This window comes from Aythya marila (assembly GCF_965140915.1).
Source record: "Aythya marila genome assembly, chromosome: Z".
NCBI lineage: Eukaryota > Metazoa > Chordata > Aves > Anseriformes > Anatidae > Aythya > Aythya marila.
The window spans coordinates 45,087,764-45,110,158 of record NC_139080.1 but is presented as its reverse complement, the minus strand read 5'-3'; the positions used below and the strand labels follow the sequence as shown (position 1 = coordinate 45,110,158).

The window sequence follows — 22,395 nt, the reverse complement described above, 5'->3', positions numbered from 1 at the left end:
AACAAATACTCACAATGTTATGGCCAATTAAACCTCATACAATAGTCTTCCAAAAGTAACTCTTCCACAGATTTGTTTAGTCACAAGGGATTTCCATTGCCATCCAGACAATTTTACAACATTATTACTCTCAAACTTTAGAACAAGCCACATGAATAAAAAGCACATTCAGATAAAGATGATTCAGGAAGCAGTAAGCTGAAAAACTAGCTTTTCATTGATGGAAGGAACACAGTCCAACACTGGCTAGCATATGATTTTTAAACATGACGTTGTATGGCAAGATGAATACAAGTAAGATACTGCAAAGCTGCAGTCTAGCACAAAGGACAAATACCGTTGTAATTCCCTTGCTGAAAACCATCAGTCATTGCTCAGACACCACCACCACCAAATAGACATTCCCTAAGCTCTCACAGCCGTCACCTCTACCAATCTCAGTATGGTTTAGAAATATTAACTTGGCTTGACAAGTAACAAAACATTTAGCTAAGTATATCTCTACATCAAAAAGAAGCAGAACTCAGGCTTGCTCACCTTCTCCAAATAGCATAGTTCATTTATGTGGTATAAGAAAGGATAGTATATTTCAGGAACTGCAACGTATTGCGGAGTTTCAGAGACAAAGACATCTCTGAAGAGGTTTCCCAGATCTTAACACTGGAAATGGTACAAGGAGCAAAAGGTAGCGGTTACAGAAACACAGCGATGCACCCAATTTCTCCTCAATTGAAAAAGACAAGACATATCGGCTGAAGCAACAGCAGCACCACGGCCCAGGCATAAGATACATTCATACCTACAGATCATTTCTCAGTTCAGATGGGAAATGAGAAGGAGATAAGGTAACAGGGAGACAAGAATTCCAGACTACTTTCCTCTTAGCCATCCTTCTCTCACAATTAATGCAATGTCATAAAAACACTACAATTATGGAGCAAGAAAATGTCCAGTCTTTTAGACATGATCATCTCTTCAGTCTGAAAAAAAAAAATCAACCCACCTACTGTGCTTGATTTAGACCCATGGCGAAAAGAATCATGGACACATTGGGGAGTGCTTTCTTCTGTACCCAGACATTTCAAGTATGACAATCCAAGATAGACTGAAGTTTTTGCGTACTTTCTTTAAAAATGAGGCACCAAAAATAAAGCAAAGAATTGTAAGCATATGGCACCATGAAAGAGTGAACAATATTGCATTCGGACCTAGCCAAAGGATTACTGTTACAAGAGGAAATCAAGGTTGACTTTTAAAAATCTAAAAATAATTCTAAGAATGCTTCCTGTCTCAATGCTCCGGACAAGAGAAAACAAATGAAAAGACTTAGTGTCTACACGCCATCTAGGTCATTGGTATTACACAACCTTTTTAAAAACACTTCAAACAGATTCCTGTGCAGGACATTCACAGGCTCTAACTGATTAAAAACAAGTGCAAGATATGAAATAAACTCTAAGTAGAAAACGGTTGGTTTTCAGACGTCCCTGTGTCCCTGACAAACTGCACAGGAAACCATAGGGAAATTCAATGGCCCGAACAGATACTTTTAACTAAATATAACCCTTTAAATATTTACTTACATGCCACTGTATACCAGGCACAGGACATTCGCACAAGATACCTACATTTACATTTCTATCTTTCATAGCTGTAAAGCAACATACATCATTAAGATAATTATACCTCTGTAATAATGAATTATATATAGAATTATTATTTCTCATAGTAACACTTCACTACCTCTAGCTCATTCATATCTCTTTCTATGCTGTGCAGGCACAAGATGATGGCATATTTCTGTTTTCTAAACTAAGAAACATGCCGCCCAACACTCCACCATACTGTGTTAAAATTCCCCACCCTTCAGCAGTGATATTAGAAACACCACGTATTTTTGAGGCATCTCATGCAATGTTAATGATTTTCTTAGATAAAAAAAGGCACATAGCAATTACAAAATTGTTTGGGTTTAAAGGGATCCCTTAAAGATCATTAAATTCCAGCCCCCCATCATGGGCAGGGACACCTCCCACTAAATCATATTGCTCAAAGCCCCATCCAAGCTGGCCTTTAACAATTCCAGGGATGGAGTATCCACAGCTTCTCAGGATAACCTGTTCCAGTGCCTCACCACCCTCACAGCGAAGAATTTCCTCTTTATATCTAATCTAAACCTACTCTCTTTTAGTTTAAAGCCATTACTCCTTGTCCTATCACTACACCCCCTGCCAAGGAGTCCCTCCCCAGCTTTCCTGTAGGCCCCCTTTAGGCACTGGAAGGTTGCTATTAGGTCTGCATGGAGCCTTCTCTTCTGCAGGCTGAACTACCCCAACTCCCTCACTCCGTCTTCGTAGGAGAGATGCTCCAGCCTCTTGATCGTCCTCACGGCCCTCCTCTAGACTTGTTCTAACAGGTCCATGTCCTTCTTGTGCTGGGGGCCCCAGAGCTGAATGCTGTACTCCAGGAGGGGTCTCACAACAGCAAAGCAGAGTGGGACAGTCCCCTCCCTTGCCCTGCTGGCCACGCTGCTTTTGGTGCCTCCCAGGATTGCATTTGGCAGGCACACGTTGCCGGCTCACGCTGAGCTTCTCATCAACCAACACCTCCAGGTCCTTCTCCTCATGGCTGTTCTCAAACCATTCTCTGCCCAGCCTGTATTTGTGCTAGGGATTGCCTTGACCCACGTGCAGGATCTTGCACTTGACCTTGTTCACAGAGGCCCACCTCTCAATCCTGTCAAGGTCCCTCTGGATGGCATCCCATCTCCTTCTATGGAAGATACTTTGTAAACATACAGGCACATTATAACTGTGTCTTCAGACTACTAGGTTTTATGTTCTGAAAAGTCTAGAATCTCTACATTTTATACAACTCAACCCGGCAACTTAGAGCAACTGTAAATGATACTGAAAAGCATTTTGTTGTTATTTATGTCTCCTCTCCTGTCCTGATAAACAGACATGGCAGTTTTTCAAGGAGCAATTGCTTAATTCCTAGAAAAATATTACAGATGGTGTGGAATAATGGGGTGTATTAGAATAAAAGTATGATATATAAATTATTTACACTGGTTAAAAAAATTAATACATCATCTTTTCATGTAACTGCATCTATAAATTCAAGTAGGTCCAAACCACTTTTCCTATCAATGACTTCCTTAGTTTCTTCAAGCAATCAATTCTCCTAAATGTGAATGCCTGTGCCCCAAAATAGAGAATATTAAAAAAAAAAAAAAAAAGTATTTCCTTCTATTTCTTTATAAGCATTTGTAAACCTAGGAGGCTTACTCATGGTAACACAAAATAAGGTTGTCGAGACATAGACCTAATTTATCAAGCCACAATGAGGGTAAATTTGGGTGACAAACTCCACCTTACAGGTTTCTCATACTATAAGCTGGCATATGCTCGGAAGGGCACCTACTTTACAGGAGAGGGGAAATGGCAGGAGATGAAAGGAAACTGAATTTAAGACAAAGGAATTCTACAGTTACACCTCCCCCCCCCCCCTTATTATCATCTCTGCACCCGCCCCAAAGTCCTACACAATTGTTTCTTCTGTCCTATAAGAGAGAAAAAAAATGTTTTTTTCTCTCTTATAGAAGACAATCAAGGAAATTAGAAGTCAGATCTGTCCTTCAACCAATGAAGTGTTTTCTTGGAAAGATGATCTTTAGAATGAGTAACTAAGGCCTGCATTTACACATGTGAGTAGCTTTACTAAATTCATCAGAACTAAAGTCAAAACACAGAAGTCTCTTGAATTCAAACAAAAAGACTATCACAGTTATTACAAAACTAGCTCTGACCTGGCCATCTTTCCTTTAAAATAAACAGGATCCTGGGCACGGAAACATTTAATATTCTAGAAGCTTATTTCATTTTCTTTTGCAATACAGATGAGACAACGTAAGTAAGATACTCATCAGTCTTCCCAGCTAAGTCCTAAACCCCTATCTTCTCATGTATTAGAGTGGAGGAGAAAACCAACTGTAAGGCAAATTCATTATGTGGGTGTTCAACGCAAGTAGGGCACATCACCTGAATAGCAGATAGAATGTGGTTCATAAAATCAAAACAGTAAATTCTGTAGGAAGCAAAGGTAATGAAATCCAATTCCCTAGAAACTTGTGTCTCATGACAAAACTTTTTCATGTGCTCAAAGCGTCAACCTGAAGTTTCCTGTGGCTGAGACAATTGTTAACATCTCCCTCGTGCATCTGTTCAGATTCCCGGAGCTCACACTTCTGTCTTGCCTTAATTTGGACTTTCCTTATAGCAACAGGAATATGGCTGATTTAGAACACTAACAAATCTGTGTGAACAGCCAGCGGATGCCTAAGTTAAAGGCAGAATGGAAAGAAAGACATGTACAGAACAATATAATCGCTGAAGCTTCTTTTTGATCAGTAATTTTTCTGGGTAAAAGCTTTTCTTGAGGGCTAATTATTAACTACAACACAGCTATAGTACAGGCAGACAACAAATTTCTTATACTTTATTAATCGCCACTGACAATCACTTCTGATTCAAAACCATGGAAAACTGAAGCACAGATAACTATACTGATAACCTATAAATATCCATGGTAATGTTGAGACACTGTAGTTTCATTTTTCACACTTGTACAGGTCACATAAAACCTGTGAGCAATGCGTCTGAAGATAGGAGCTAGACAGTTGTGAGTAGTCACTACATTTGCAACCACAAGAAAAGTAAAACAAGAAAATATATGCAGCATAGACAAAATAAGCACAGTATAATTTACACAACTTTAGGAATTTGTTTCTCTGCCTGTTCAATTAAGCCTTCACAGGATTTACTTGCTTTTAAGGGCCACCTTACTGATCTAAGAGTTTTTTAGTAGGTAGATGGGGGGCAGAAAGGTGATGTAAGAAGCACCCGTGGCCACTATTAAGGGGTACAGCCATGAAAAAGCAGATTAACTACTTCCAAAATCTTTAAAACCAGTTCTGTAAAAGCTCTAGCCTTTGCCTTCTGCACTCATGTATTTCTTCCTTTAAATGACAATATCTACATTTACAAACACCTACGTGTGCTTTCATTATAAAGTATCTGAACATAATCTAAACTGATAAAGACACAGAATGAGAACAATAGCTAAGAATCATCAGTGAGAAATTATTAAACCTATTCTGGACAATGAATAATAAATCTCATACAAATACAACACATTTAATACTGAAATAAAGCATATTAGAGCCAGTAGACCCATTAAAACTCCTTTGGAGTCATTAGAGTCAGGTATTTCAGGAATAACTTTGGGACATTTAGACCAAGTCAATTATTCATGCCCAAGTGTATATTCTCAAGTAATGACAAAAAAAATACATATGAAAAACTGGGGAAGACAATTTATGGAGTATTTCAATGCACTGCATCACACTTTTCAAACGTAGTTAAGTTGGTCCAGTTGCAAATGCCCTGAAACAGACAACTGTCTTTCTACTCCCAAAACTCACTACACCGCCACTCAGAATTACCTGTATAAGAAGTGGACAGTAAAACGTTTGAGAAGTACTAAAAAGAATCAAATGCTTTCTGCTATTTTGGAAAGAACAAATCTGTTCCCACATTTTCCATTTCCTGTTTAATTAAAGACAAAAGGTACTTGTAAGCTAAGGTGTAAAGGAGCCCATATCAACCACTAAAAATGACTTTTTAACTAGAATCAGCAATAGACTCAAATGTTGGTGACATTAGTCGATTGCAGTAATTTATCATGTGATAACATATGCAAACACTGCCTCATTCAAATGCCTCCAATGAGGCTGATTAGCAAATACTGTTCTATCACAGGAGTATAACCAGTTCTTTCTACAAATCAAAAGGGAAAAAACCCTCCACTAAAACTTCATTTTTCTTTCCTTCACAAGTCTCATTTTTTAAAGATTAAGTGACCTTAATCTTTCACTGCACAGGAGGGAGCAGGCCAATGGTTTGAACCACCATAATTACCAGTGATGTAATTATCTCTAAACTTTAAACTATTTCAACGCATGGCCATGCTGGCCTGAGTTCTCATAATTTAGGAATTGTCACCTCAGACTCTGAAAGGGAGCAGGTGCATCATTGTATGTGTGGTGATAAGTTGCAGCATTGATCTAAAACTGCAGCTTGAATGGGGCCTAATAGGAATATTCAACCTTTGACAATAGAATAATAATATCCATCTTGGAGACTCAGTGTGAAATATGCTATACATTTATACTTGTTAATGAAGACAGGTGCTATTGAAAAGGAAAACAATGTTTTCAGTAGTGTCATGTCAATATAAGACATAGCTGATATTGGATTCAGAATTGGATTTTTTTTTTTTTTTTTTAAATGTGTATATTTTTACCTATAGGCACGGGTATTTGCTTGTGCTCTGAAATGCATCTCAAGTCAGCTTTGAGGCAGGGCAATCCTAAAAAATAAAGTGTTTTGGAGCTGTACAATTACAGTTTCCAAACAACCCATAAATATAGATATTTTTTTATGAAGATAGAAAGCTAAACACTGAAAATGTTTAATGTTAACAGCCTGAAATTGCATTCCTATGTATTCAGGGGGAAAGTTTTTTAAAACAACACACTATTTCTAAAATGACTTAACATTTACTGCAATTCTACTCTATGCATGATGTGCATTCTAATTTTCTTTCCATGTTTGACAAAGGAAATAAATGTTATCTGCTAACAACGGATACCAGCAAACACAGTGTTCCTCCAGTTCTGTAGGATTAGGAAAATTTGGCTATGTAAGGTACCACAAGTGATTCCACTGAACACTTCCTGAAGAACACTTTAGGACTTGTTACATTTTTTTCTTTAGCTGTTATGGTCTATGCAGTGTGCTAGTGCGAGATACATATTTCAGATTTGGTCCTTGCTTTGATTCTCAGCTTGGTGGATTAAAGTAAAAGCATTCACTTTGAGAAACAGAGAGTACATAATAACCAAAGTTTTAAAGAAACTTTAATGCCTTGTATTTTACTATTCCTTCACCTGAATTAGCAGAAGGACATTATCCTGAATAAATTCCCTAGTTAAATGGAAGCTCTCTTAGCACACTGTATTTTCTTCTACTTTTTTTTTTCCTCTCTTCAGAGACATCAAAACATTTTCTACTTCAGGTGTAACATCACAACTCGTTATAATGAATTGCAAGAATGATTTCTTGTGTTTTAGTTACACTGTTGATCTCGTTGTTAAAGTACAAAAGAGGTATAGCATTTGGCATTAGTCATACATACCACAACTTTTATTTTGATTTTTTTTATTAAAATTTTAATTGCTATTTCAAAGTAATTTTTGTTCAGGTTATTAACAGAGCTTAAATACTACTACAGCTGCAAACCTCTGGAGTGAGAAGAAAGTGAATGATCAATGGCAACAACCACCAGGAAAAAAAAAAAAATCAAAGACAAATTTTGTGTAAACTAACACAAACTTAAAACACATGAAAAACGTACTTCCAATAAAGCAGAAGAAATTATTCTGGAGAAGTTGAAGTATCCCTCAAAGTTTCAGTACAGAATCAAACTAAAACTGAAAGCAGACAACCTCTAGTTTGATAATTTGCAACAAATCGGCTTCCTTACTGTATATATATACACACTTTTCAATGTTCTCTGCCTAACTTGTGTGTACGCTTGGCATCTCATCTTATGACACTTTTACTGCCACAGGAGTGCTTTCAAAGTATCTTTTATATTTTAACACTGCATTTCATGTAAAAGTGGATTACTCTCCTCATAAAAAGAAATGTTTCTCCTCAAATTCGACAGCGGATACGTTTCGCATGCTACATTTCCACTAGTCAGACTGAAAGATGACTCTCTTCCAACACTCAGAATTGGTATGGACAACAGAAACCTTTTCAAACAGGCACAGTCCAGTAAAACAACAAAAAAATATATAATGCTTAGCATTTCTCCCACTTGTCTCATCATAGCAGAACACTCATTTTAACCAATCCTTTCCAACCTTTGGTTCTACTCTCCTCTACATTTCTCAAATAAACAACATTCTTTACCAATACATATACTGACTGAAGAATTTGCCAACCAGCTAAATTACAGGGACAAAGAGACAGCATAAGATTAAATAGGGAGTAAACTACAAGAAGGTTGACCAAAGCAGAAATGCATGTATGTACTTGTGTCCAAATGTGGGAGTGTCAAACAATTATATAGAGTACTAGATCAAATAAGGTGAGCAAAAAGGAAGAACTTAAAAAGTATAAAAGAGTAAATACGAAGTAATAAACGGTATTGAAGATGACCAAAAGAGACAAAGAAGAAAGATCACTGAAACAGAAGCAGAAAAAACAGATTTTAGTAAAAGCTACAAAAAAAAAAAATAAAACATTTGAGAGAAAGAGCAGTAAAATGTTTGAAATGGAAAAAAGTTTTAAAAAGAGAAAAGCAAAAGAACTCTTAGTTACTTGTCTAGAGAGTCCTTCTCATCCATAAAATTCATTACGCTGCATTAATCCGTTGCGTGAGGGTCCATGCTGGAGAGCACCAGCACACCTTTCTAGACAAGCTTCCCCACTGGTTCACATGACCCTGGAGTGCAGTTAGCACTACCAGTTACACAGTTCTTACCCAGCACATGCTATTTTCAAATTTTCTTTAAATGCAGATACGTGCATGCACAGCCAGTTCCTGCAAACTTAACTGTTTAGAAGACGAGTTTTTTCAAGAAGCAATTCCCCCACAGTTGTCAGCAACCTTTCCTCCACAATTCTGTTTCACTTATTCCATAGTTAGATACCTCTGTCCTAGATTTTGTACTTGGATGCAGAACTAGTTGCTTTGATTTGGCGGTGTCTCAGGATAGCAAAGTCATCCATCTTGTATTAGAAATAGGACTTCCTATCATAAAGAAAAAAAATTATAGAGGAAAATTGGACAGCACAGGAACGTGAAAGTTTAGAGGCTGTATTTAAAGTTTGTGCTCATTCTGAAAGGCTAAGATCAACAAGATCAATCTATAGCTTGGTTTTCTAGCTGTAGCAGACAGGCCAGTAACCTTACTTTAATTACATTTGTGATATAAGCTGATACACAATCTTTGACTTTTCTGTTTACTTCTTGCTCTGCTTCTTATCTTCCTGTTTTCACTCCATTGTTTTACCTCTGTCTCTGTTGCTTTCTTCAAAGGCACCTTCCTCTTTCATTATGTACTTTTTTCTTTCTTATTTTCTTGTTTATCCACAAAGGATTACTTGAACTATGCCGTGCTGTTTCTACTACAGGCCAATATGAAGCCAGATGAAAGTCAAGAATTCTAGAGGAATGGAGATCAGCCCCATCCACTCTGCCTGGGCAACACCTACCTGGACTGGTAAAGTCTGTATCAAAAACTTAGCTGGAACCAAAAGCCTGAATCCAAATACTGCAATAAGGTTCTGCCAGCACCAGGGAGATCTCACTCCTTTTTCCTCTTTTTCTCATCTCTAACTCTTGGAAAAGTCATTATTCCAAGGAACGTGATTCCCATCCTCAGTCCCCAGTCAACAGTCTCAGTACCAAATGTAAGCTTATCTACATGCCTTTCCTTTCCCATGCAGTAGAGTGCCCTGCCAATGCATCTCTCTGAATCCACACTGAATCTCCGAGAATTGATATTTAAGGATATTAGAAGAAAATGTGTATTCTTGCCTTTAATTTTAGTTCACATTTCTGTTTACAGACCTTAAAACAATTTATTCTTAAAAGTAGTAATATCTTAGTTTAATACATTAGTATTTGCATTTCTAACACAGCTGATCTACACCCTATAGATTTATCTCACAACCCTTGGAACAGTAGAAGCTGAACAATCTCTCAGATATAAATGGAAATTTGTCATAAAGAGGTTTTTGCACTGAGGAAGCTTTCTCCTACAAAAAGAGACAAAGACGGTGTAACAGTGCAAGATACTTCTAACGGCACTTTGGAAGATGTGGACCTACTTTGTATCATTTCAAAATTACTTCAAACTGTAAGCAGACTGTAGCTTATATTAGGGCTATTTGGACCTTCAATGCATTTTGCTCAACGATTTACACTCTACTTTAAGAAATTGTTCTTAATCTTAACATAAATGATTGTAAATACAAATGGTAAACGTGCAAAGAAAAGTCACGTATGGGAAAACAAACGAATGGAATTATTTGGTGCAATCGTTTGTGTTTGGATCATGTCATTCTGAAGTGCGACAAATACAAAACACCTTTTCCTAAGTGATGTATACCAGTTACAAATTAAAAGTAATAGCAAACTGAAGGATGCAATTTGGTGATTTTTTAAACTCACCATGGAGCTGGGAAGTCACCCACATACAACAATGCACTTTGTAGACATTTGTTAAATACAGCAATGCCCATACTAAGGCAACGCATCCTAGGAGTTGGCAGTCATGCTATCAGCAAGAATTTGGCTACAGAAACAGCAATGATTCATCATACATTCTAGAAGCACTGTCGAAACAGCAAAACAACATACTGCTATTTTAATCCTTTAAAGGTAACAAGGGTTTAAAAATAATAATTAAAATATATTTCTATAACCAAAGCAAGCAAGAAAAATCACAATTCTAATAATGCATTTGGAAATATATCCCTATTCATTTGTGATAGCTATTAGAAACATTTTTTTTTTTCCCCAGAGGACATAAAATAGTTATTTAATACAAGTGTCGGCTGATTACTTACCTCTCTACTTTGTATTTTAAATGGTCAGCTTAATATTATAGCACAAATGTTTCACAATGGGTAAATGAAAAGTCACTAGTTTAAAAATAGTTTAATTAAGGTTGCATTCGGTTTTAAAATCCTTTGTAGTTATTTTTAAAATAACCACCAAGACACATTTTCGTGAATGCCCCTATATGATTTTCAGATCACCCTCTGAATGACGAGCCAGATGCAGTTATAGCACCTTTTTCCATGCACGCATATTACGTTTTTGTCCCAAAACCCACCAAGAAAAACCATTTCTCAGCTAACAGTACTTGAAGACTTGCAAATAATGGTGCAGATCCTGACAAAAGCTCTCAAGTTACCTCTGATGAGAGCGCGCTGATCTTACTTCTGCAAAACATTCAAGTTAAATGCAAACACAGGGAACTTTTGTCCCTGGAATTATAAACAGATCTGAGGACTATAAATTGATTTCCATAATAATCAGAATGAAACACTGAAATTATCAATAACACTCTTTTGCTATCACCTTGACAAAGATGCTCAAAACCACCTCTTTAACGTTTAGAATGGAATCAGCTGAAAGCATTTCAGTCGTGCTGCCCTTTGTCCGTTTGCACAAACGCACATCGTGATCCCTTACCTTTTGGAAAGTGCCTTCATCCTGTCTTCTTTTCTTTTTGCCGCTTTTTCTGATCCTCTGGTTTGCCCGAATCCATTTTGTGACCTGGAGTTCAAAACCGTAGTGGATTTTTAGGAAGAAGGTGCAACCTGGGTGCAGCTACTCAGCGTTAGTAAGAAGCTATAAACAGACGCGAGACACGTTTTTCCATTGCTTCATTGGAAAGAGGAAAAGCGTTTTTCCCTAAGAATGACATGTTCTTAGGTAATCTACTTAGCTACTCGTGCATGGTCAGAGCGAGATGCTGTTCTTCATCCTACGAAAGCACTTTCCCTTCTGCTCTTTCCTACAGCAAACTTACAGCTTTCAGCTTAGGAATTTTATTTCATTTTGCATAAGGGAAGCGTGCTTGATGCCAGACCAGGCTGCCAAACGGACAGCTACCACTGCTGTGTGCAAAAAAAATCCTGGGGAAAACCTCTTCGCCCTACCCTTTACCCCTCTCACAAAATTTATCTCCTGCCACCCCCTCGGGCGTTGCTGCAGACTACCAACGCCAACTGCGGACAGCGGGGTTGTTATAAAATCATCAGGTAACAGCACGTGGGTGTTGCTTTCCGCCCCCCCCCCCCCCCCCCCCCCCAAATACGAATGTTTTTATTCCCGATCCGAACGCAGGTTTGGTTTTATTTAAGTGAAACTGCATCAAAGCGTGGCGGGAGGGGGGTCGGGTGGAGCCTGCAGGGGACGGAGCAGGAGGGAGACCTCGGACGGGGCGGCCGGGGGACAGCGAGCCCCAGCCGCGGAGACGGCTCCCCCCTCACCTCGCCGCTCACTTGCTGGACGAGCCGGCTCTCCTTCCACGTCTCGCCCTCCTCCAGCAGAGGCTGCACGGGGGGAGAAAGAGCACGGTGAGGCGGCAGCCCCCACCCCGACAGCCTCGCCCCGAGGCACCCGCTCCACCACCCCCGTCCCCGTCCCCGTCCCCGTCCCCGGGCCCGGGCCCCGTCGCGTCGAGTCCCGTCCCGCCCCGTCCCGTCGCGTCCCAGCCCAGGCCGCCCCGCAGCCCTCGGTCGGAAATGAAACACCTCGGCGGGGTCCCCCGCCCCCGTGCTCGGGCCCCGGAGCCCCGCGGAGAGGAGGAGCCTTGCCTTAAAGACGTAGGGGCCGGGAGGCAGCGGGGCGGCCGCCGGGGAGCGGGGAGCTGCCGCGCCGCCCCCGGGCCGGCCCCGAGCTGTCCCCGGGGACGGCCCTTGCTGGGACGGATCCCCCGGGATCCATCGCTGTCTGTCGCCCCACAGGGACGCTGTGCTGCCCAGCCCTTTCCTGCCCCACTCACTGCTGTCCCCCGCAGCACGCCTGCCACCTGAGGAGCGCGGCTGCTGCGTGAAAAGCCTTGGAAATCCCGAAACGCGCCCTAAAAGTGAGACCCGATGCAGGCGTTTTATTCCTCCCCGGGCGCAGCGAGCCCTTTGCTGAGGGCTCTGTTACAAGCTGGGTTCAGCAGCAGGTGACTAAATGTAGGCACGGGGCTGCCAGCAGATGTTCCCGTGGCTCCCTCGGCCAGATCCTCAAACCCCGCCGCGATGGGAGCCACCCGAGCGGTGTCAGCCGCCAGAAATTCCTGGGTTAGGGATTTTTTTGCACGCCTCGCATTTAGCACTTGAAACAAGACACGCACACGAAAAGGCAGACCGCGTCCCACCTGGTGTAATTACGGTGTTTTCAGGATTTTAAAACTAGATTGTGCTCTGTGTGACAATTCCCTGAAAACTTCAAAAGAAAAGCTGTGCTTTTGTAAAAAAAAAAAAAAAAAAAAAAAAAAAAAAAAAAAAAGAAGGCTCATCAAAGCAACTGCTTGAGCAAACTCCCTCTCAAGTAGAAATAGATGGACTTTGCAAACAGATTTAAGCAAATAAAGGTAGGTCCAAATTAGTGTGTGCTAAATCTCGACAGTATCCCTTTAACTCTATAACTAAAAAAAAAAAAAAATTAAAAAAAAATAACCCTCTCTCCTACTCTTTTTGTTTCACTGCCACAACATCCTTCTTTCAAGATCAAAAGCTATAGATCAAAGCTGAGATCAAACTCAATGCTTTAAATAGAAGCAACTTCACCATGACCTATTATACAAAGAACTTTTTAATAGAGCTATCACAGTAGAAAATCTTATTATAGATTTTTATTTCACACACACAACAGGTCCACTTAAAACCAGTATCAACAACGTATTTTTATTTCATAAAACAACAGATTTTCCACTAAACAGTAGCTCTGGAAAGCTGCTATAAATTGACTCTTGAACTGTGCGTGTCTGAATGAAGCAAATAATAGAGCACAGTTCAAAGAAACCGAACAAGAACATGAACAAAAAAAAGTGATGTTAATGGCAAACACGCATTAATGCAGTTACCTAAAAAACAGTGTTCCTTTAATCAGTTAGCAGATTAGATCATGTATTCCCACAGAAGTTATGGGAGGGACTGGGTCATAGAAAAAGTGAGACACACTTTCCCAAAATACTTTAAAGAATTACACTTTCTCTCCCGTCAAAAGTTTGGAGAAAAGTAGGGGAAAAAAGGTAAGAAGAGACATTGATTTGCAGACCCAAAGACCCTGAGGCCGGCCTGGGATGAAAATGCCTACTTTCTGAAACAAACAGAATGTGTGTTAAAACTCAGAAGTAGCTCCTCTTTTCCTGCCAGTAGTGCACAGCAGTGAAGGCAACTCACCAGGAGCTGTTATTGATTTTTATAATGGAAATATACCTTGTGGAGCCAACACCTGGGGTTCCCTGGTGGTGGCTGCTGTGCACATCATAGCTTCCACACTCATCTACTGTAGGATGACAGCACTGCTGCTTAAGATAGGAACTAATGTGTCCACACAGACAGACTGCAGTGTAAAGAAAGCAGTGAGAGAAGCAGGGTGGGCTGAACGAGCTGTGGTCACAGCACACCAGCTGTGCAGTCAGCTGTTAACTCTACTTATTCTGGCTTCAGTAAGATTTATCTCATGATCAGAGTAGGAAAATTTGCTTGGAAAACAGTAGGAGAGTGAGAGAAAGAGAGGGAGAATGGAAAGAATGAAAGGAAGAGGAGGGGAAGACAGCACAGGAAAGATTGTTTTAAGAATATTTGATCTCCAACATGTTCTTCCACACCCCAAAAGGAAAGAGCTTACACTAGATAAAAGGGCAATAGAACACCCCAATTAATGGGATTGTGACTGCCTCATTCTTCACCAGCAGTCCTAGCTGGTGTCCTCATGACCATGACCTGTCATTCTCAAATCCCCTCACAACTGAAATTAAGGGTTGAGTCCATCCTGCATGTCATTGTTGGGCACAGCTTTCAGAAACTGCTAATGGAGCTATCGTTTGTAACGCTTAGACTGGGAGCAAGCATTTATCCATCTCAAAGGATCCTAGGATCCTTCACTCTTGCAGAACCAGGACTAAAGCAGAATTTTGAAATATGTGGGAAGAGGTCGCACTTTCTACCAACTGGATGAAGATAGGCCCAATATCCTTTGTACATGACTTAGACAGGGATTTACACATCAGTTATTCTTCAAGTCAGACCAGGTCCCAAGCATACAATGAATTTTCAGGATTGTACGTAGGCTAGAAAACAACAGGATATTTATGCAACAGGCAACCATTTCCTTTTTAATTGAAGCACAAAATGATTTTATATTAATTAGGCTGTGATGACTACTAATGATATTTCATGAATCAATGAAAAATCATAATTGCACACTTTCCCTTTGCATGAATTGTCTATAATCTCAGCTGGTCTGTGCCACTCTAATGCTAAAGCATTCAGTATTGCTCAACCAAGGTCATTTTATCTCTGGAGGACACTGAATCGGTGCCATTTTGTTTGCCTGCAGCAGTTTTCAGATACTGGAAAGCACAGATAAAAGATTGAAAAGAGTGTAATAAAACTAAAACTATCTACTGTAAATGAATTTTAGAAGAGCTTCTACAAAGCTGAGGATAGTAACTAATGCAGTCGAGTCATATTTTCCAGTCTCTAATTTCTAGACGTTCAATTCCTCTCAATTACTGAATTTTACACTGTGTGTACACGCCCACATATACGTATATATATTCAGGTCTATGTAGACAACAGCAAGAGAAAAGAAAAATCTCTGGAAAATTGCAATAAATTTTTAAAGCAATATTTTATCCAGAAGCTAACAAGATGATTAATAATGGCTTGAAACATTGGATTATATAATTCTCCAAGGGCAATATTTTCAAGCCTTTTAAAGACCTACTGTTACCAAAATCTGGCAGAGACACTCAGGAGGCAGTAGGCTACCACTGAAAATCAGAAGGTGGCTGCTTGCATCCACATTGCAACTTTACTTGCAAGACACAGTATATCAACGGCTGATCAAAATTACTGAAAAAGCAATCCAGTCCAGACTATGCTCCTTTAAGAACAGCAAGTCCTCCAATTGACTGCAGTTTTCATGGGGACAACTTCATTCACTGAAGTGGGAAATCAGATTGTATTTGTATTTTAGGAAAAATGGTAATTTATGTTGATAACATAAATCCAAGTGCTCTAATTCCTCCAAAAGTGTCTGTGGTGGTGTTAACATACTCTTTTCAGATCAGCATGCTGTTTTTAACATTCTTCAATGAAACACCTCTACAGAGACATTATGTTCAAATCAAACTCGCCATTCCTGAAAATATATCTACCTCCAAGAGATAAAAATCTGTAGAAACAAAAACTCTGAGGATGTACTTTCAGTACACTTCAACATGACTTTCAAATACTGTGGCAGGAAATACTGCAAATACGTCCTTCATATCCATATTAACAGGCCTTCTTTAGGGATAAAGTTTCTACCTAAAGATGAATCACTGCAACTGCCTCTTTAGTCCCAGATCAAATTCACAATCTGATAAAGAAAGTATCTCTGACCACATGCCCATGGGATCTCTAAATATTAGATTATTACTTAGATTATTATAATTAGATTACTTAGATTATTATAAGGCTTATTACTTATTAGTAAATAATAATATGTAGCACATAATGACATATAAATTATATATCACATATATATTATAATAATACTTTTGATTATGCTTTTTTTTTTTTTTAATTCTGATTTAATCAGGTACTCTCACTAGGTGACCTTCTGGAGCAACTGGAAGAGTATATTATTGGTTTTTTATATTTAGGCTTTTCTGCTTGAGAAGTATTCCCATGTGTGGGAATACTTTTCAATAAAGCACAGTCCAGACTGTAAATTACAACACCTTCCTCTACAAGAAGCAAGAAAATATTTAAAAGATGTCATGCTCTTTAATACAATCATGTATGGAAATGAGGCCTCACATTTCAGGTTGGCCCTGCACTTGTTTAATTTAAAAGTAATGTGAATCAGACTTTCTGAACCCGGAGGAAAATGTCAGGGCTCAACTATCAGTGACATAAGAGAAACCTCTACAAATTTCACTTTTGCTCCATCCAACACTGAGATCTTGGTAGTCAGTGGATAGTTGCTGGCTGGCTGAAACACATAGGACTTTGAAAGTCCCTTGGCATTATTATGTTGTTGTTGCTGCTGCTGCTCTCATAACTGAAATTACAGGGAAAAACAAAAATAAACATGCCTGAACATAGACACTGGACAGTCCTGTCCCACTCATGACAGGTAGTGTTTTCCTTCCTCCTCCAGCGTGAAGAGACTCAGAGAAAACAAGGCTATGTTTCTTGTTTAAGAAATAAAATACATCTTTCAGAGACACTGACCTCTGAGTCTTACTGATCTCTTGAAGCAATCAAAAACCCTTCCAGCAGTTCCAGAAAGGAAACTTATTCAAGACAAAAGTCAATTAGTTCTCTGTTGGCCTGTATGCTAAGGATAATAACTATTAGCTGAACCATGGCTTTTACTACTAATTTTTATATTGACCATTAGTTTTGTCCGCCAATAGACCTTTCAAAACTATCTTTCCCAAGACATCTTCATTTTGGCATTTAAATTTCACTGTGGGCATAGAAGAGAGTAGACAAAATAGCTAAAGCATTCTGGGGGAGAGAAACACATCACTTTTGCATTAAGTTTATGTGGCAAAGTTTTGGTAGCAGGGACAGGGGAGGATGCAGGGGATGCCTCCGTGAGAAGATACCAGGGGTTGTCCCCATCTCAGACAGAGTCAGTTTCAGTCAGCTCCAAAAGGAAGCTCCCGCTGGCCAAAGCTAAGCCCTTCAGCAATGCCAGTGATTCTTCTGTGAGAACGTATTTAAGAAAAGGCAAAAACAACAACAACAAAACTTAGTGGCTTTTGGTTAATGGACAAGTCCTGAGTGCAGGGGGAGGTTTTCCAGCAGGAGCCGTGTCCAGTGGCAGGCCCATGCTAGAGCACTCTGCTCCTGAAGGGACTGTGGTGCAGGTGGTATGGACCCGAGCTGGAGCAGCTCCTGAAGAACTGCAGCCCATGGGAAGGACCTGTGCTGGAGCAATTTATGAAGGGCTGCATTGCATGGCATGGAGCTCACGCTGGAGCAGGGGAAGGCTGTTCTCAGAGAACAGAGAAATTGGGTTTATGAAAGGCAGATCCTGCTTGACAAACCTGATTTCCTTCTATGACAAAGTGACGTGCTGGGTGGACGAGGGAAAGGCTGTGGATGTGGTCTACCTTGACTTCAGCAAGGCTTTTGACACCGTCTCCCACAGCATTCTCCTCAAGAAACTGGCTGCTCTTGGCTTGGACTGGCGCACGCTTCACTGGGTTAGAAACTGGCTGGATAGCCGGGCCCAAAGAGTCGTGGTGAATGGAGTCAAGTCCAGTTGGAGGCCAGTCACTAGTGGCGTCCCCCAGGGCTCGGTGCTGGGGCCGGTCCTCTTTAATATCTTCATCGATGATCTGGACGAGGGCATTGAGTGCACCCTCAGTAAGTTTGCAGATGACACCAAGTTAGGTGCGTGTGTCGATCTGCTCAAGGGCAGGAAGGCTCTGCAGGAGGATCTGGATAGGCTGCAGCGATGGCCTGCACCGATGGGCTGAGGTCAGCTGCATGAAGTTCAACAAGGCCGAGTGCCGGGTCCTGCACCTGGGGTGCAACAACCCCAAGCGGAGCTACAGGCTGGGAGAGGAATGGTTGGAGAGCTGCCAGGCAGAGAAGGACCTGGGAGCAGTGGTTGATAGTCGGCTGAATATGAGCCAGCAGTGTGCTCAGGTGGCCAAGAAGGCCAACGGCATCCTGGCTTGTATAAGAAACAGTGTGGACAGCAGGGCTAGGGAGGTGATCGTCCCCCTGTACTCGGCTCTGGTGAGGCCGCACCTCGAGCACTGTGTTCAGTTTTGGGCCCCTTGCTACAAGAAGGACATCGAGGTGCTCGAAAGAGTCCAGAGAAGGGCAACAAAGCTGGTGAGGGGCCTGGAGAACAAGTCCTACGAGGAGCGGCTGAGGGAGCTGGGCTTGTTCATCCTGGAGAAGAGGAGGCTCAGGGGCGACCTTATTGCTCTCTATAGGTACCTTAAAGGAGGCTGTAGCGAGGTGGGGGTTGGTCTGTTCTCCCATGTGCCTGGTGACAGGATGAGGGGGAATGGGCTTAAGTTGCGCCAGGGGAGTTTTAGGTTGGATGTTAGGAAGAACTTCTTTACCAAAAGGGTTGTTAGGCATTGGAACAGGCTGCCCAGGGAAGTGGTGGAGTCACCATCCCTGGAAGTCTTTAAAAGACGTTTAGATGTAGAGCTTAGGGATATGGTTTAGTGGGGATTGTTAGCGTTAGGTCAGAGGTTGGACTCGACGATCTTGATGTCTCTTCCAACCTAGAAATCCTGTGATTCTGTGATTCTGTGAGGCAGAAGGAGTGGCAGGGCACAGCCAAAGCATGAGGGACTGACAGCAGGTCCCATTCTCAATCTCCCCACAGCACTTGGCAGAGAGGAACTGGTGAGTGATCTCCCTGTACTTATCTCAACCTGTACTTTTCTCAAGTTGGGGAGGTGAGAAAGCAGCTTGGTGAGCAGCCAGCAGCCAGCCCAGGCTAACCCACCAAACTTTCTTATGCAGATAGAATGGGTTTTAGAAGGATCACCTATTTTCTCCACTAGTAAACAGAAGGTGATCATCATCTGTATCTGTACTGGGTCTGTCTGGGATGTTAACTTTCCCTGCAGCAGCCCATACAGTGCTTTGCTCTGCACTTGTAGCTAGAACAGCAGTGGTATCACACCAGTGTTGTGTCTGCTGCTGAGCAGTGCTGGCACAGCATCAGGATGCTCTTTAACCCTCCTAGGGGGTGGGCAAAAAAGGTGAGAAAAACTGAGTTTTCCCTTTCCCTCTCCCTTTTCCCGTTTCCTTTTTTTTTTTTTTTTTTTCCTTTAGTTAAATTGTTTAGTTAATAATATTTTTTTCCTTAATAATTATTTTTTCCCTTTAATTAAATTATCTCAACCCGTGAGTTGCTCTTTACTTTACTTCTTCCCCTCCTCATCTAAGGAGGGGGACTGAGAGAGCAGTTGTGGTGTTTAGCTGCCTAGCATGGTAAAACCACCACAGTATCTTTATGACCAGAAAGCCCTGCTAAATGATAAGGGGATGACTGAAGGTAATATAAACCAGGAAAGACCTTGACATTGTTAATATCTACTTTTGTGGAGGACAACAAACTGATGCAGATGGAATGAAGGCTGTTATAATGTTTTGTTACAATCTGTTCTCTAGAGGTACTTCAGTAGTTCAGTGTTTTTGCAGAATGTGTGAAAAAATCACCAAGCTCAAAAGCAAGAGCTTCCTTCCCCAGCTCAGGCCAGCTGGGAATGCAGTGGCGGGCGCACTTTGAGTTTCTGACCTCTGCTTGAATCAGATGGTCACAGTTTTATTGGCCAGCATTACAGGGGGCTACATGGATTTCAGGTACATGATGTACCTCGTGCATGCGTACAAATACACATCTCCCCTACATGTTCATTCCTTCCATTCACAAGCGTGTCTCTCTAAAAGGCCAGAGAACAGGGAAATTTTCCAGGCAGTGAAATGTGTGTTTCTTTCAAAAGCCCTAGACCACTGTGGAAGGTGGTAACTTGTTCCTGTCACATACAATATTTCCCTGAGCTTCATGGCCAACTCTCCATTCTCCGGCACTAAATATATCTCAAATATTACATGTATTTACTAAAGTAGAATTTGACTTTTCATTATTTCATATCTGGTGTCCAATTTGCTAAAACTACTTATAATGGATGCTAAATTGGAGAGACTTCATAAGTTTAGAGGACTACTCTTCACTAATCAATATAGAAAATCTGTTTTCTTGCAAGGTATCACAAAAATATTTTAAGTCTCTGTGAATTGTTTCCACTAGGCAAGTAAAACAACAGACACAGCAAAAACTAATTGGTTACTAACTTCTGCTCTTTTCATTGTTTTTACAAGCAATGGATTAAAATCAGTGTTTATGGCAATGCAAGCCTGGCTGTGTACATATTTGGCAAGTCTCTGTTCTGCATCTTTGTGTAAAAAAAGGACCTGTCCTCCCTCCCTTTGCTGTTTCCACCCCCTGCATACGTAGGTGGGGGAATGGGAGCTTGGGAATGTGAACTTGAACCAGCACTGATCAACCAGGCAGCAAACCCTTATTGTTCTTGAGATACCAAACATAGCTCCTTTCTAGCAGGGATAAGCCCAGTCATTCTGCACATAACATAGCTTTTGTGTTCAGCAATGCAATTAATAGGAAAAGGGAATCGGAACGACTGCTAGAGATTTGTTTTGAAAGAGATTCTAATGAACAAACGTGTGGAATCCAGTCCACCTTTATTTTAGAAATGGAACATTATTTCAAATGCACTTTAACCTTTTGAACAAGCTATTACTCATTCAGATTTACTATACTAGTACTACTGTTGTACCTCTAAGCTACATGATGCCAATGGACATCCTTAGGGAAAACAGAAAAATGTTTGTGAAAATCTCACTTTTGACTGGAGACGTATGCCAGTGTTTTAGCAGGTCATTAAACTAAATCCAGTGAAGTATCCACCTCAGCATTACTGCAGAAGTGCATTCCAGCTCTGAATCTCAGAAGCTTTTTTTTTTTTTTTTTCCTGAATCATTCAATTAATGGCTAAAATAAGATTACTGAAATTATAGTTTAAACTTCACTTTTAGAAACAAGAACAAGGGAGGCACTGAAATGTTGTGGCCAATATTTTCAACTCTAATATTTAAAAATGAACATCTACATTCAAGTTAGTCAGCACTATGTAGGTGGCAAACCTGAGAAAGCCTGTTTTCCAATCTTGGAACGGAAACCACACAACAATTCATTAAAATGTTGTTTTGATGATGAATATCTCTTTTGCCCCTAAAATCAGCAATCACACGCAATCCTGAAGAAATTTACCTGAAACTTTCTAAAACTGTAACAATCTTATAAGATATTCCTGATTTTGAAATATATATATCTGAAATAAATTTGATGATGCATCATTTTATATAAGCAATTTCCTTGGGCTTTTGAATAATCCAACAAACAAAAACACATCAGTCTGGACCTTGTTTAGCAGTATTAAGTATTATTTATAGGAACAGCTAATTAAATTATAATTACATTTTATGACAATTACTTTCTTTAGATCACTTTGTCCTCCTTATTATTATTTAAATAATAATAGACCTTTTAACTTATTTGATACTTTGCCACAAACAAAATATCAATTTTTTTCCAGTTTGGTCTGTCTAGAAAGACTTTCAAATGCATAATCTTTATCTAAAACAGCTTTCAAAGAGTTTACAGTGTAGAGAGAAAGTCTGTTTGTGCAATCTGTTTTGATTTGTTTCTCTTTGTAATTCAACTCTCATTTATGCATGTTACAGTACTATGCAGTATATTCCTAAATCCCATCTTTTCTTTTAAGGAAATGGGAGGAAATGTTGACTAATTTTTGAAAATACACAGCATTAATGATTCACATTGAAAAAGTTTTTTCTCATTCTCTTGTTATCATTAGAGATTCCATGAAATTATATATATTGTTGATCTGTGCTAATTTAAGTTTTTAAGGACTTTGAGAGGTTTTTTTCATCTGCCAAT

At 40.2% G+C, this 22,395-nt stretch overlaps 1 protein-coding gene across 15 annotated transcripts in view; it reads right to left on the bottom strand.

Moving 5' to 3' along the window:
• The window catches only part of AOPEP (aminopeptidase O (putative)), a 202,101-nt gene that overhangs the window by 66,513 nt on the left and 113,193 nt on the right, over window positions 1-22,395 (bottom strand). For 12 of the 15 annotated variants that reach the window (XR_014319300.1, XR_014319302.1, XM_082782694.1 and 9 more), the window contains 2 exons: window positions 12,144-12,206; window positions 11,341-11,424 (listed from right to left, as the gene is read on the bottom strand). Coding sequence is in view for 12 of the 15 variants with exons in the window: in XM_082782694.1 (XP_082638820.1) it covers window positions 11,341-11,424; window positions 12,144-12,206 (147 nt within the window). In the remaining 3 variants the exon portion in view is untranslated. Of the gene's footprint in view, window positions 1-8,785; window positions 8,887-11,340; window positions 11,425-12,143; window positions 12,207-22,395 lie in introns of all 15 variants that reach the window. The other 3 variants (XM_082782686.1, XM_082782688.1, XR_014319301.1) reach the window with 2 other exon arrangements.